The sequence below is a fragment of the Dryobates pubescens genome, chromosome 9, assembly GCF_014839835.1.
Source record: "Dryobates pubescens isolate bDryPub1 chromosome 9, bDryPub1.pri, whole genome shotgun sequence".
Taxonomy (NCBI): domain Eukaryota; kingdom Metazoa; phylum Chordata; class Aves; order Piciformes; family Picidae; genus Dryobates; species Dryobates pubescens.
In genome coordinates, this window is record NC_071620.1 from 15,080,042 (window position 1) to 15,094,826 (window position 14,785).

Genomic DNA, 14,785 nt, shown 5'->3' on the forward strand with positions numbered 1-14,785 from the left:
GCCTTCCAGTGGCATCACGTCGTCTTCTTGACTCCCTTGTTAAAACTGTGCTCCTGCTGCCTGATCCAGAACTGACTTTTCACATAGGTTTGCTTGCATGGTGCAGATAAACCATCAGGAGCTGCTGCTCAGAGCAGCTGTTCACAGGGCTTGATTTACCCTGGTGACTTGGCTTTCAGCTTCTTGCAGCAGGCTGAAGGAGAACCTGGTATCAGGTTCTGGAGGAACACTTTCTCAGGTCATTACTGAGCCATCCTGAGCACCACGCCTGACTTATGTGTTTTCTGTGACTTTTCATCTGTCATGAGGAGAGAAATGTGATCTGACCTGTCTTTGAGTTTACAACTGTTCCTTCTCCCCTTCCTCCTGCTGTCTCAAAACCCAGGTGCATGACTATTGTTCCAGCTCTGAGAAAATTCACATCCAAGGCTGATATCAGCTTGGAAAGCCTGTGCAGAAGGCATGGCTTTTGAGGAGGTAGGGAGCTGAGCATAGCCATTTGCTGCCGAAGTGGGTTTTTGCTGTGGTTTTGCTAGCAAGGTCCACACTGAAGTTTTCAAAGAAGCCTTTGCTCTAGCAGACAGCACAGAGTGGGCAGCTGGAACACCTTCATTCTAGACATATTTTCCCTGCAATGCTGAAAATAACCCATTAAAGGTTTTTTCTCACATAGTACTGGACTGGGCCACTAGAAGCTGTTGATACTAATGAAGAAATGCTAGGACCTTGCACTTGATGTATCTTACACAGGTCCCTGCTCCTCCTGTGACCCAAAACATGAGTACCAGTAAAAGACGCAGCCCAAATGCCTCAAGGCTAAGCCATGCCCTCAGCGCATTCCCTTTAAAACAGGGGACTGTGGTTGATTTCTGAGCTTGTACCTCCATGGTGGCCTTAAGTATCTCCCACTGCTCCCATTTGCCTCAGGGCACACAAGGACCTTTGTCATGAAGGTTTCCAGGGCAGGACCCTGAAGAATGCTCTCGGAAGGTTGTGCCTGTCTTACTTTCTCAGTGGTGTCACCCCAAACCCAAGCCAATTTAAGCTCCTTGAAACCATAGTGTGTTTTGGGAGAGTACAGCAAGCAGTAAAGGGAGGATGTGGCACCATCTGTGCAAGTCTTGCTCCTCCCTCAGGTAAGACTAGGCTGGTCTTCCTCCATCAGATGGATGAGGGGCTGTTTCCAGCTCCTCACTTGCTCTACTAGGGGCTATGGTCTGGTTGCTTCTGAAACCCTTTCTTTGTTCCTACATGAGATCACATCCCTAAGAACACACTGCTCAGCAGGGTTGCAGAACACATTAGACACCACTTATCTACTTTGCCCACCTGGTTGACACAAAATCCAGGGCACAAACACCACGTGGGGAGTGTGGAAGGTCTCAGGAATGTGGAAGCAGACAGAGTTCCTGCAGCCTTGTATCAGCAGCTCACCTGCACTGCACAGGCCAGGCAGAAAAACACTGCTTCTGCCTGGCTTGGAGGGGGCTTGGTTGTAACTGCTCCCTGGATACAAAGGAAAGCCTCAAAGCTATGGAAAGGGAATGAGAAGAGCTGCCACCATCAGTTATTTTTACAACTTAATGATTGTAAAAAGAGCTCCAATTACTGGGAGTATTTTTTTTAATTAGCAGGATCAGCCCCTTCAGCGCTATCTGAACAGAGGGGCTGTTGATGTGCTGTTTCTTCTTGTTGAGATTATGCCAAGACAAATCCTTGTGGGTTTCCTCCTTCTCTACACATCAGGGCTGTGAAGTCAGAGGGGGAAGCCGCTCTCCTGGCGCAGGCATGACACTGAGCCCTTCCCCAGAGCTAAATTCAGATGAGGAACAGGGGCACAAGGGAGAAGAGTACCACAGTGGTAAGAGATGGAAGCAGGATCATAACATTCACCCCAGCAGTTATCAAATAACCATAAAAGGGGACTCCCTCCCTCTCCCCACCCAAAAATAAAAAAATCTCTGCAGTCCTAAAGTGCAATTACTTTTGTGCAGTCATGTCAGGCCAGGGATCAGACTGGATGAAGTTCAAAGCACAAACATCAAACGAGTGCCGTTCGTGATTCGAGGAGGAGAGGGAGGTGGGGGGAAGTAAGGAACAGAACAACAGTTCTCAGGCATTCAAGTGCATCAAGAAAATAAATGTCCCTTTCTTGGAGAAGCAAAACAACCCCCAGTCTGGTGGAATCCTTGGCTTTGTAGTCATGAAAAAATCAGGTGGGTTTGGTTTTGTGATGTTTTGTGTGCGTGCTCATTTCTATCTGAGGACGTCCCAGTATGACACAGTACAAACCAACAGCAACAGAGCAAGGGCTGGGCTGCTGGGCTGTTCTTCTGGCGCCCCGCTGCTGTACAGCCTGATTTTATTCTCCTCTGGTGACTCTTCAGGTCTGGGTACTGATGAAGCACATTGAATCAAAGGCATCTGGTAGGAGGTGGCTCTCTTCTCAGGCCGGTCGGGGCTGGAGCCGTCGCTGGGTCTCTGGCCGTTGTAGAGCAGGTACCGGCCGCGGGCGTCCTGCTCCATCTTGAAGATCTCGTACTCGGTGTGCGGCAGGCGGATGCCCAGCGCCATGCAGCCATTGGTGTGGGTGACGTCCTGCTGAACCCCCACCTGCCACGAGCCCTGCGCCCCACACTCGTTCCCGTTGAAGACGTTGAGCAGCGAGGCGGTGGAGATATCCATGGGGGTGACCTTCATGTGGTTCACTGTGAGAGAAGAAGAGAGGAGGTGTCAGCAGAGAGACAAACAACTGGTCTGGAGGACAGTTCTGAGGAGGAGCAGCTGAGGTGGTTTAGTCTGGAGCAATGGAGGCTCAGGGGAGAGCTTCTCACTCTCTACAGCTCCCTGGAAGGTGGTTGTAGCAAGGTGGGGCTTGGTCTCTTCTCCCAAGCAACAAGTCATATAAGACAAGAGGAAATGGCCTCAAGTTGCACCAGGGAAGGTTTAGGTTGGGTATAACAAGAAACTTATTCACTGAAAGGGCTTTCAAATGCTGGAACAGGCTTTCCATGGTGAGGTGGTTGAATCCCCATCCCTGGAGGAGTTTGAAAGATGCAGAGATGTGGTGTTGAGCACCAGTTTGGCACCAGAATTAGTAAGTTAAGAGAATGGTCAATGCTCTTAGAGACCTTTTCCAACCAAAATGGTTCTCTGATTCTATATATAAAAAAGCAAAGACGACACATGTATTGGCACACACCCTGTCCAGTCGGGATTGACCACGTTTAAAACAGGTTTCCACATCACAGGTGTGACCAGCAAATCTGTTTGCATCATGTTGCAGCTCTGACATAACTCCTTCTCACACACAACACACACAACTGCTCTGAAGAAAACCTGATGGCCACATCTCTCAGCCAGAGATTAACCAGAGCTTTTCACAGAATCAGGTGTTCAAGAGGGGATAGGTGTTCAAGAGGGGACTGGACGTGGCACTTGGTGCCATGGTCTAGTAGGCATGAGGTCTTGGCTGACAGGTTGGATTTGATGATCTTTGAGGTCTTTTCCAACCTTGTTGATTCTATGATAGAATGGCTTGGGTTGGAAGAGACCTCCCAAAGGTCATCTAGTCCAACCTCCCTGCAGTGAGCCGGGACATTCTCCACTAGAGAACAGCCCAGAGACTTGCTGAGCCTGACCTTGAATACCTCCAGAGATTTGGCCTCAATTACCTCCCTGGGCAACATGTTCCAGTGTTCCACCACCCTCATGGTAAATGAACTTGCTCCTAATGTCCAATCTAAATCTACTCTTCTCTAATTTCAAACCATTGCCCTTTGTCTTATCACTGCAGGCATTTCTAAACAGTCTCTTTCCAGCTACTAGGTCTCCCCAGTGTCCCCTCTCCTCATCTCCCCTCCTCTCTTCATCAATCCCAGACAATTCTTTACAGATAAACCCTGATTGGTTATGTGAGAGGACAGATAAAAGAGGAAGCAATAAAACTCGGCTCATGTTTTATTGCCATCTGTATCCATCCACAAGCAGGGCTGTTTATAAAGCATTTGTCATCATTTTAAACATCTGTTCCCCCACAAAGCTAATGAAATCATTAGTTCCAATTGGAAAATCTGGAAAGCATCACAGCTGTGTCATCTTCCTATGTGACCTATGTGAGAGAAACAACTCTGCAGACACCAGGTCAGTGATGAAGGATGGGGAAAAGGTGTTCTAGGTGCCAGAGCAGGAATTTCCCTGCAGCCTGTGCTGAAAACCATGGTGAGGCAGGCTGTCCACCTGCAGCCCATGATGGTTGATGTTGGAGCAGATTCTATCCACCTGCAGCCTATGGAGGATCCCCTACCCTGGAGCAGGTGGATGCCTGAAGGATGTTGTGACCTCATGGGAAGCCCACGCTGACAGGACCTGTGGCCCTGTGGCCCTGTGGAGAGAGGAGTCCATGCTTGAGCAGGTTTGCCGGCAGGACTTGTGACTCCACAGAAAGGACCCTGGCTAGAGCAGTTCATGAAGAACTGCAGCCTGTGGGAAGGACTCACATTGGAGAAGCTTGTGGAGGACTGTCTCCTGTGGGAGAAGAGTGTGAGGAGGCTTCCCTGCTGAGGAGGAAGGAGCAGCAGAGACTGTGTGATGAACTGACCACATACCCATTCCCCATCCCCCTGTATGACTTGGGGAGAGGAAGCAGAGGAACTGGGAGTGAAGTTGAGCCCAGGAAGAAGGGAAGGGTGGAGAGAAGGTGTTTCTAGATTTAGTTTTTATTTCTCATTCCCCTTCTCTGATTTGCTTGGTAATAAATTAAACTAATTTCCCCAAGCTGAGTCTGCTTAGCCCATGCTGGTTAATTGCTGAGTGGCTGAGTGATCTCCCTGCCCTTATCTCAACCCAGGAGTCTTTGTTGTATTTTCTCTCCCCTGTCCAGCTGAGGAGGGATGTGACAAGGAAGCTTTTATGGGCAGCTGCAGTCTAGCCTGGGTCAAGCCACCACACTGCTTTACCTGTCTTCACCAGAAAATTATTTATACCATCCTGAAATGCCTTCTGAAGGCTTTGGTCTCCCTGCTGAAGGAGCCCTAGGATACAGATCTTATTTCAGACACTTTGCTTACATGCTTGAAGTCTGTCCACTGGACTCCAAGCCTTAGTGATGTGATCTCTTGTTTTCTAGTGCTGTTAAAGATCCCTGACTCAAATGAATACTCACAGAATCATAAAATGGCTTAGGTTGGAAGAAGCCTTAGAGATAATCCACTCTAACCTTCCTGTCATGGGCAGGGATGCCTCACAACTAGACTCAGCTGCTCAAGGCCTCATCCAGTCAAGCCTTGAACCCCACCCAGGAAGGAATCCCCCTCGGCAGCCTGTTCCAGATCCTTACTACCCTCATACTAAAGAACTTCTTCCTAAGATCCAGTCGCAACCTACTCTCCCTCAGCTTCAAACCATTTCTTCTTGTCCTTTTGCTAGACACCCTTATGAAAAGTCCCTCTCCAGCCTTCCTGTAGGCTCCTTTCAGGTATTATAAGGCAGCTACAAGGTCCCCTCAGAGTCTTCTCTTCCCTAGGCTGAACAACCCCAGCTCTCGCAGCCTGTCCTCATAGCAGAGGTGTTCCATCCCTTGGATCATCTTTGTTGCCCTCCTCCAGACTTGCTCCAACAGCTCTGTGCCCTTCTTGTGATGGGGGCACCAGAACTGGACGCAGCGTCGCTTTGGCGGTGTAAAGCATGGTGCAGCTGTACAGCTTGGCTGAGCATTCACACAACCCCTGTGAGCTTCCCAACAAATGACTAACTCCAGGAAAGGACACATTGAAGTCCTCAACTGTCAAATCAGGAGGAGTGAGCCCTGGTCTGGTCCATAACTAGGTGGCCCCTTCCATCCTTGCCCCAGGGCTGTGAAGCACTCTACCTTTGAAGACAAACTCCGTGCCGCCCATCACTTTGGCCGAGTGCACTCCCCGGCTGTAGCGCCCCTTGGCATAGATGGTGAAGGTGGGGTGCTTGCAGATGGGGTCAGAGTAATGGTAGTAGTGACCTTCCCAGGTGTTGTTGTTGTCGTGGAAGATGAAGTGCCGGGTGAGGAAGAGGACCTCTGGCCGCACCTCACAGCGCTGGCTCACCCACTCGCCGTGCAGCCCGATGGTCAGGTCTGCCTTGGGGGGCAAGATGGGAGGGTGGTGCTCGTCTGACCTGTAGATGATCCTGCAGGCAATGCACGAGCGGTCATGGTTCTGAAATGAAGCAGAGAGGAACCTGTTAGGCATTGGTTGTGACAGGACAATGAATCAGGCTGTCTGCTCCATGCTGAAGTGACACCAGCTCCACATTTTAAGGGATATGTTGTGTCGTTTCTTATCCCTTTCATGTTTTCTTGCAGGCCCTCACCCTCCCAAGCACCTGAAATGTAGAATCATAGAATCGTTTTGACTGGAATCCAGAATTATCAGGGTTGGAAGGGACCCCAAGGATCATCCAGTTCCAACCCCCCTGCCATAGGCAGGGACTCCTCACACTAGATCAGGTTACTCACAGACACATCCAGCCTGGCCTTAAAAGCCTCCAGGGTTGGGGCTTCTACCACCTCCCTGGGCAATCTGTTCCAGTGTCTCACCACTCTCATGGTGAAGAACTTCTTCCTAACATCCAACCTGAGTCTACCCACTTCTCGTTTTGCTCCATTCCCCCTAGTTCTATCACTACCTGACATCCTAAACAGTCCCTCACCAGCCTTCCTGTAGGCTCTCTTAAGATACTGGAAGGCAACAATATGGTCTTCTTGAAGCCCCAACTCTCAGTCTGTCTCCATGGGAGAGATGCTCCAGCCTTCTGATCATCCTCATGGCCCTTCTTTGGACACTTTGTTCCAGCACATCCAGATCATTCTTGTAGTAGGGGCTCCAGAACTGGACACAGTACTCCAGGTGGGGTCTCACCAGAGTGGAGCAGAGCGGGAGAATCACCTCCCTTGACCTGCTGGCCGCACTTCTCTTGATGCAGCCCAGGATATGATTGGCTTCCCAGGCTGCAAGTAATATCCAGAAAAAGCCTTTGACTCCTTGGGCAAACTAAAGGAAGATCCAGGTTAACTCACTGCAAAACTTCACATAGGGATTTTGGAGCTGTCTGTAGCTTATCTGGCTCTGTGACCTCTTCAGTCCTGTGTCAACTCCCTCAGTACGATTTTTATCCAAGGGAAAGATTTAGTTTTTGTTATGAGGCAATTTGCTTTAATTATGGTGTAATTTTGGAGCAGATACACAAATAATGGAGTGAAAATGAGGCTTGGAACTAGCTGATCTTGAAGGTCCCTCCCAACCCAACCCATTCTATGATTATTTATGTGTAACAATGACTTTATCTTTGGCTGTTGCCTTTTTTTTTTAGGTCAGATTCTCTTGGCTCTTAATTACTGAAGCTGAGGCTTTGCAAATCACTCCCTTTCCATGGGTCTCAGGGAAAGATTATTTTCTGGAAACAGACATTCAAAGAAAACAGGGGACAGAGGCAGAGCATATTTGAATCCAAACACTATTAAATACTCTAATAAAAACCTCATTTGGGCATGACATAAACCAAAGAGCAATAAAAGCAGCAGTGGACAGGATGAACATCTGCTCTGATAATCTGAGGTGTACAATAACATGGGTTTAATGCTTGGGGTCTTGCTAGAAGGTATTTAGGCTTGTAAATATCTAAAGGGTGGGTGTCAAGAGGATGAGGTTAGACTCTTTTCAGTGGTGCCCAGTGACACAACAAGGGGCAACAGGCACAAATTGGAATACAGAAACTTCCACCTTCCAATGGGCATAAGCCAAGCAGGTTCCACCTGAACAGGAGGAAAAACTTCTTTGCTGTGTGGGTGCCAGAGCACTGGAACAGGCTGACCAGAGAGGTTGTGGAATATCTTTCTCTGGAGAGATTCCAGATCTGCCTGAATGGGATCCTGAGCAACCTGCTGTGGGTGACCCTTCTTTAGCTGGGGTTTTGGACCAGATGACCTCCAGAGGACCCTTCCAGCACCTACCAGTCTGTGATTCTGTGACCAAGTCCTGAAATGCCTGCTGCCCTATGACTGGGTAGCCAGGGAAAAAATAGTTTGTGATCTGAAAATTTCCACCAACATTTTTCCTTATCCCTCCCTCCTGCTGCCTGAGCTGAAGTGGTAACAGGGTCAGAGAGCTCTGGAAGCCAAGCAGAGAGGATGAGGCTCTTTTTATCTTCTTCCCAGTTGCTGTGTACAGTTACAAACACAAATCCTGAGCTGCCCTGGACAAGGAACTACTGGAGAAATTCCAAGGGGTAGCCACAAAGATGCTGAGGGGACTGGAGCATCTCTGTGAGGAGGAAAGGCTGAGAGACCTGGGGCTGTTTAACCTAAAGAAGAGCAGCCAGAGAGGGGACCTTATGAATGCTGATCAATAGCTAAAGGGTGGGGGACAAGAGGATGGGGCTAGACTCTTTTCAGCGGTGCCCAGCAACAGGACAAGAGGGAATGGGCACAAATTACAGTACAGAAAGGAGAAACTTCTTTGTTGTGAGGGTACCAAGGCACTAGAACAGGCTGCCCAGAGAGGTTGTGGAGTCTCCTTCTCTGGAGAGATTCCAAACCTGCTGGACATTGTGATCCTGGGCAACCTGCTGTGGGTGACCCTGATTTAGGAGTGGGGTTGGAAAGATCTCCAGTGGTGCCTTCTAACCCCCACCATGCTGTGATTCTGTAATACAGTTGACAACAAATGAAATAGCAACATTTTATTTTCTGGTATTCCTTTTTTTTCTTTCTCTGAAAAGCAAATGTTCCTTTTCACAAAATGAGAAAAAAAAAAAGGGGGATTTTGGGGTGCTGACAGTTTTCTGACAGGCTCTCTCTGTCCCCTTTTATAGTTGCAAATAGTTGGCATTTAGCAGAGCAGACACACTAAGAAGAAAAAGGCATAGAAGGTTGTGGTGTGTAGTAAAGCTAAACTATGCAAAACTATGACAGCTCCTAGAATAGAATAGAATAGAATAGAATAGAATAGAATAGAATAGAATAGAATAGACCAGGTTGGAAGAGACCTTCAAGATCATCGCATTCAACCTATCATCCAACACCACCTAATCAACTAAACCATGCAACCAAGCACCCTATCAAGTCTCCTCCTGAACACCTCCAATGATGGTGACTCCACCACCTCCCTGGGCAGCCCATTCCAATGGGCAAAGCTCCTGTTACAGAAGGCCTGGTGTTGGGGCAGATGTGGGACCGCTGCTCTTCAGAGCTCACTAAAGGCTAAGGGAAAGAAGTGGACAATTCTGAGAAGCAGGGAACTAAATTAGTTTTCTAATGAGATTGTTTTACACCTGCAGGGTCTTTAAAATTGCACAGCAATTTCCCAAACTGTTTTGGGAAAATATATAGAATTATGTAATATCTCCATATAGAATCACATAGAATGGTTTGGGTTGGAGGGGATCTTTAAAGGTCATATAGTCCAAGCCCCGCTGCAGTCAGCAGAGACATCTTCAACAAGATCAGGTTGCTCAGAGCTCTGTCCAACCCGACCTTGATTCCAAGGTCAGGTTTCTCTTATATCAAGGGCTTCCCTTTTCATATGGATCCTATGGCCAGCTTGTCTGACATTGCAGAAGTGCAGAATCACAGAATGTTAGAGGTTGGAAGGGAACTCTAGAGATCATCAAGTGCACCCCCCTGCCAAGAGCAGGATCACTTAGGGCAGGCCACACAGGAATGCTTCCAGGTGGGTTTTGAAGGTCTTCAGAGAAGCAGACTCTGCAACCCCCCATGGCAGCCTGTTCCAGTGCTCTGTCACCCCCACTGTAAAGAAGATTCTCCTCATGTTGAGGTGAAACCTTCTATGTTCAAGCTTTCATCCATTGTTCCTTGTCTTGTTACTGTGCACCATCTAAAAGAGATTGGCCCCCTGCACTTGACACCCACCCCTCAGATATTTACAGACATTGATCAGATCTCCTCTCAGTCTTCTCAAGACTAAACAGCCCAAGGGATCTCAGTCTCTCTTCATAGGGGAGATGCACAAGTCCCCTAATCATCCTCGTGGCTCTCTGTTGGGCTCTCTGTTGGACTCTCTCCTCCAGATCCCTGTCTCTCTTGAGCTGGGGAGCCCAAAACAGGACACAATACTTCAGGTGAGGTCTCACCAGGGCAGAGTAGAGAGGGAGAAGACCCTCCCTAGCCCTGCTGGACACATTTTGCTTGATGCACCCCATTGTTTATGCGGTGTCACCGGATGGGCCATGTGGCAGTGACTGGGTTTGGCATGTTGCACATCCTCATTGCAGGGAGATATGTGGTGAGGGACCAGGCACTGGGTTTTCTCAAGCATGGGTTCAGGCTTAAACTGTGTGTGCAGTACAGACCTAACCAGTGGTCCAGGGTCTTGTAGAGTCCAACAGTCACAAAAGCTGAGGTAGGAAAGCTCTGCCATGTGAATACACACATTACTATGAGGGAAAACACTGAACAATCATTACCATCAAGGTGGGAAAAGACCTTTAAGATCATCAAGTCCAACAATAAGCCAACTACCATGACACTAAACTGTACCCTGAAGCACCACATCTACACACTTCTTGAACATCTCCAGTGATGGTGTCCCCACCACCTTCCTGGGCAGCCTGTTCCAATACCTCACCACTCTTTCAATAAAGAAATTTTTCCTAATATCCAATCTAAACCCGCCCTGGCACAACTTAAACCCAGTTCCTCTTGTCATATTGCTGGTTACTATGAAGAGATCAACACCAGCCTCACTCCAACCTCCTTCCAGGTAGTTGTAGAGAGCAATAAGATTTCCCTTCTTCTCCAAGCTAAACAACTCCACTTCCCACAGCCACTCCTCATACCCTCTAAACCCCCTCACCAGCCTTGTTGCTCTTCTCTGGACATACTCCAGGACTTCAAGAAGAGACAAAAGAAAAGTCATGCTTAGCAATGCTCTCTCACACCCACCTGAATACCATGTGTCATGGGGATGGCCAGATGGGAATGGAAGGAGACATGCCTGGTCACGATGCTTTCAACCTCACCACTGAAGAAAACCAGGGGCCAAGTTTTTGTGTTAGTAATTGGGTGATGCTAGGATGGAAACCCTTGAGAGAACATCAGTTCAGGGAAACGCTTCCAACTCAACAGAAAAAGTTGGATGGCTTTCACAGAGTGTTAGGGACTGGAAGGGACCTCAAAAGATCATCCAGTCCAACCCGCCTGCTAGAGCAGGATCACCTACAGCAGATCACACTGTGTCCAGGCAGGTCTTGAATATCTCCAGAGAAGGAGATTCCACAACACCCCTGGCCAGCCTGTTCCAGTATTCTGTCACCCTCACAGTGAAAAAATTTTTCCTCATGTTTCCACAGAACTTCCTATACCTCAACATTGCCCCTTGTTCTATCACTGGGCATCACTAACTACAGTCCTTCTAATACACCCCAGGACAGCACTGGACTTGGCCACAAGAGCACATTGCTGGCTCATGGTCAACGTCCCAACCACTAGGATCCCCAGGTCCTTTTCCCTTTCACTGCTCTCCAGCAGGTCAGTCCCCAACCAATACTGATTCATGGGTTGTTCTTTCCCAGGTGCAAGACTCTCCACCTGCCCTTGTTGAATTTCATTCAATTTCTCCCTGCCCAACTCCCCGGCTTGTCTAAGTCTCACTGAATGGCAGCACAACCCTCTGGCATGTCAGCCACTCCTCCCAGTTTTGTGTCATCACCAAACTTGCTGACAGTGCCCTCTGTTCCCTCATCCAGCTTGTTGAGGAATATATTGAATAGCACAGGTCCCAGTACTGACCCCCGAGGGACTCCATTAGATACTGGCCTCCTACCAGACTCCATCACATCGACCACACTGCCAAGCAGCAGAGTCCACTGAAAGGACACTTTTATGAATTGCTCAACATAGCACCAAGCTCCACTCCTCCACCACTCCAGGTAACTGCAGAGCAGGACAACACTTTAACAAATGGCCACAATCTCTCTCCACCACAAAAGTGATAATTTGCAGGCTTTCCATGAGCTCATACGAAGCTGAGCTGGCTGACGTGCTTCAGCTGGCTCTGGAGAGCTGACAAGCATGGCTGACATGGCTGTAACTCAGCCTGCCAAAGGGGGTGAAGAATAACAAAGATTTAAAACTTTAATTAAAAAATCCTGAAGCAAGTGAAATGCTGGAGAGAGTGGTAACTCCTTTGCAGGGCTGTCAGTTTGGGATTGCTTTTGGTGGGGGACAGAGGAGCTGCAAGCAGGAAGAAGGGTGGAGATATGCTCAGATTTATCTGCAAACACATACAGTATATTTTAAGATACTGAGGAATGGTTGTTATTAACTGCTCCTGTGAAAGGAAAGATACTGAAGGAATCTGAAGGCACCACCATTACACAACTGCCTGATCTATGATGGCTGTTCTGTTGCACAACCCTGCATGAAACTGAAATAAATACAAACAAGGTAAAATTCTGAAGTCTTGTTCATCTTTCACATAAACAACTTCAGTCTGGGTAAAAGACAAGAACAAGCAGAACACTGCTTCTTTTTTCAGATGAAGGCACTTGCATGCCATCTATTCCACTCAAATGACACTAACAAGGCATAAGGAAAAACTTACTTCCTTCAAGGATGACAGAACCATGAAGCAGGCTGTCCAGAGAGGTTGTGGAGTCTCCTTCTCTGGAGAAATTCCAAGCCCACCTGGCCATTGTGATTCTGGGAAACCTGCTGTGGGTGACCCTGTTTTAGCATGTGGATTGGACTTGATGATCTCCAGAGATCCTTTCCAATCCCTACCAGCCTGTGATTCTGTAATTTATAGAGGTGGTGGATGCCCCCTCCCTGGTGATATTCAAGGCCAGGTTGGATGAAACCTTGAGCAGCCTGGTCTGGTAGAGAGTATCCCTGCCCATGGCAGAGGGGTTGGAACTAGATGATCTTTGAGGTTTCTTTCAACCTGAAACATTCTATGAATCTATGAATATTTTGGGAAGGACCACCAACAAAAAATCCTAGACAAGCTGAATGGACAGCTTGAATACCCATCTTCAGGAAGAGAATATTCCAAAATAAAGCTGCCATATGCATTTCTTACAGCTTTAAAAACTAATCCATCCCTCTGAACCTTGGAGCAATATTATCAGCAAGTTCTCCCCTCTTACAGAAGATAAAGCAGCTGTGGGTATATGTCAAAACCAAGGAAGGTGTTGCTAGTTTAGGTAAGTTTGTTTAGTTGATCTGAAGTATTTTGCTGGGCTGAATAATTCATTTTGGTTTCAAACTAGAAAAGAGCAGATTTAGATTGGATGTTAGGAATAGGTTCTCTGCTATGAGGGTGGTGGAATGCTGGAACAGGCTGCCCAGGGAGGTGGCTGGGGGCCTGTCCCTAAAACTACCACACCTGGAGATACTCAAAGTGAGGCTCGAGCAGGCTCTGGGCAGCCTGATCTAGTTGAGGATGCCCCTGCTGACTGCAGAGGGGGTTGGACTAAATGACCTTTGGAGGTCCCTTCCGTGATTCTATTCTATGATTTTGATCTCTGGTACTTTATTTGTGTTTGGGCAGGCTGTTGGTGCAGTGGCTGAACTGACTGTAGTAGCGGTAAGGGGTGCTCCAAACCCCCCTTCCCCCACCTCCATCAGCGGAGGTTTGATGGGGGAAGACAAAGGCGCGAAATTGCCTTCCCCTCCCCCTGGGGGACAGGTAAAAGGCTCCACTCCGCCCGCCGGGAGCTGAAGCTCCTCACATGTATTCACCTGAGGGAGAAGCCCGCGCTGGGGTTTGGAACTGCGACTGGCCGGGTTCTTCGCGCCCAGTACGTATTGGCACTGGACACATTGTCAAGGAAAATCTTACACAGAGTGACCAGGCAGCAGTCTGCGCTCTCACTTTGGCTCTCATTTTTGGATCAGTTTCGGCGCTCGTTTTGGACTTGCTCTCCTCTGGCTCTGGATTCGCGGCGAAGCTGGAGCTGGCTGCTCCCCAGACCTGCCTGCCGCGGCAGGGACCCTGCCTGCCGCCACACGGCGGCTGCTGGCCGGCGCAGGCCGGCAGGGCGGCTTCCCTTGCGTTGCTCCGACGGTGCTGCTACACTTTGCCTCGAAGGACGCTTTGATTTTGGCGGGTCCCTTTTCCTTTGGATTTGCGCCGTGTGATCCACACATTGGATTAGAAACCTCCAGTTCTGGAGCCTGCCACCGAAGAGAGACCTGGGGACTGCCTCCAAGCTCCTGTTCCGTCCTGGTGAGTACCGTCGGCATTCTCGTTGGCTCTCCCTATGCTCCTGACTAGCCTCTGATTTTGTTAGTGGGGTAAAGCTATTTTGTGGCTTAGCCTTTTCCATTTTCTGAGTTCTCTAAATTGTACTGAAGTTGCCCATAAGCATCCTGGTAGAATTCACGACTGAACAGAGCCTCTAAATAAGTTCAATCAGGTTTGTACATAATGCTGGGGTGGGGCTTCCAGGAACATACAGACAACTGTATTTTTATAATTCCCACCTCGTTAATTTAATCCCAGTCAAAACAGGTGGTTAAATCATCAAAGAGAAAGAGGGGTTTATTAGTAACTCCGAGCTCTGGAAGACTCACACAGAGATGAGAAGCAGCCTCCTGCTTCAGCCCACGTCTAGCAAGAATGTAGGCACTAAGCATCTTCAAAGAAGCCACAGCCAACAGTGCTGCCGAGGACAGCAAGGACCAGTGTCAGCTAGAAGTTGTTTGCTAATCTCTGTGGGGTGTCGCTGCAGTGTCCTTGTTCATAAACCTGGAATTAACCTATTTGAACATGCTTCTGAATATTCTTTCTTC

At 48.4% G+C, this 14,785-nt stretch overlaps 1 protein-coding gene across 1 annotated transcript in view; it reads right to left on the reverse strand.

Annotated features, from left to right (window-relative positions):
• Positions 1-2,250: 2,250 nt before the first annotated feature.
• Positions 2,251-14,785, reverse strand: part of APCDD1 (APC down-regulated 1) — a 33,148-nt gene continuing 20,613 nt past the window's right edge. The window contains exons 4-5 of the mRNA XM_009909944.2: positions 5,870-6,191; positions 2,251-2,708 (exon numbers count right to left, since the gene is read on the reverse strand). Coding sequence (XP_009908246.2) covers positions 2,257-2,708; positions 5,870-6,191 — 774 coding nt within the window. The 3' untranslated portion in view covers positions 2,251-2,256. The remainder of the gene's footprint in view (positions 2,709-5,869; positions 6,192-14,785) is intronic.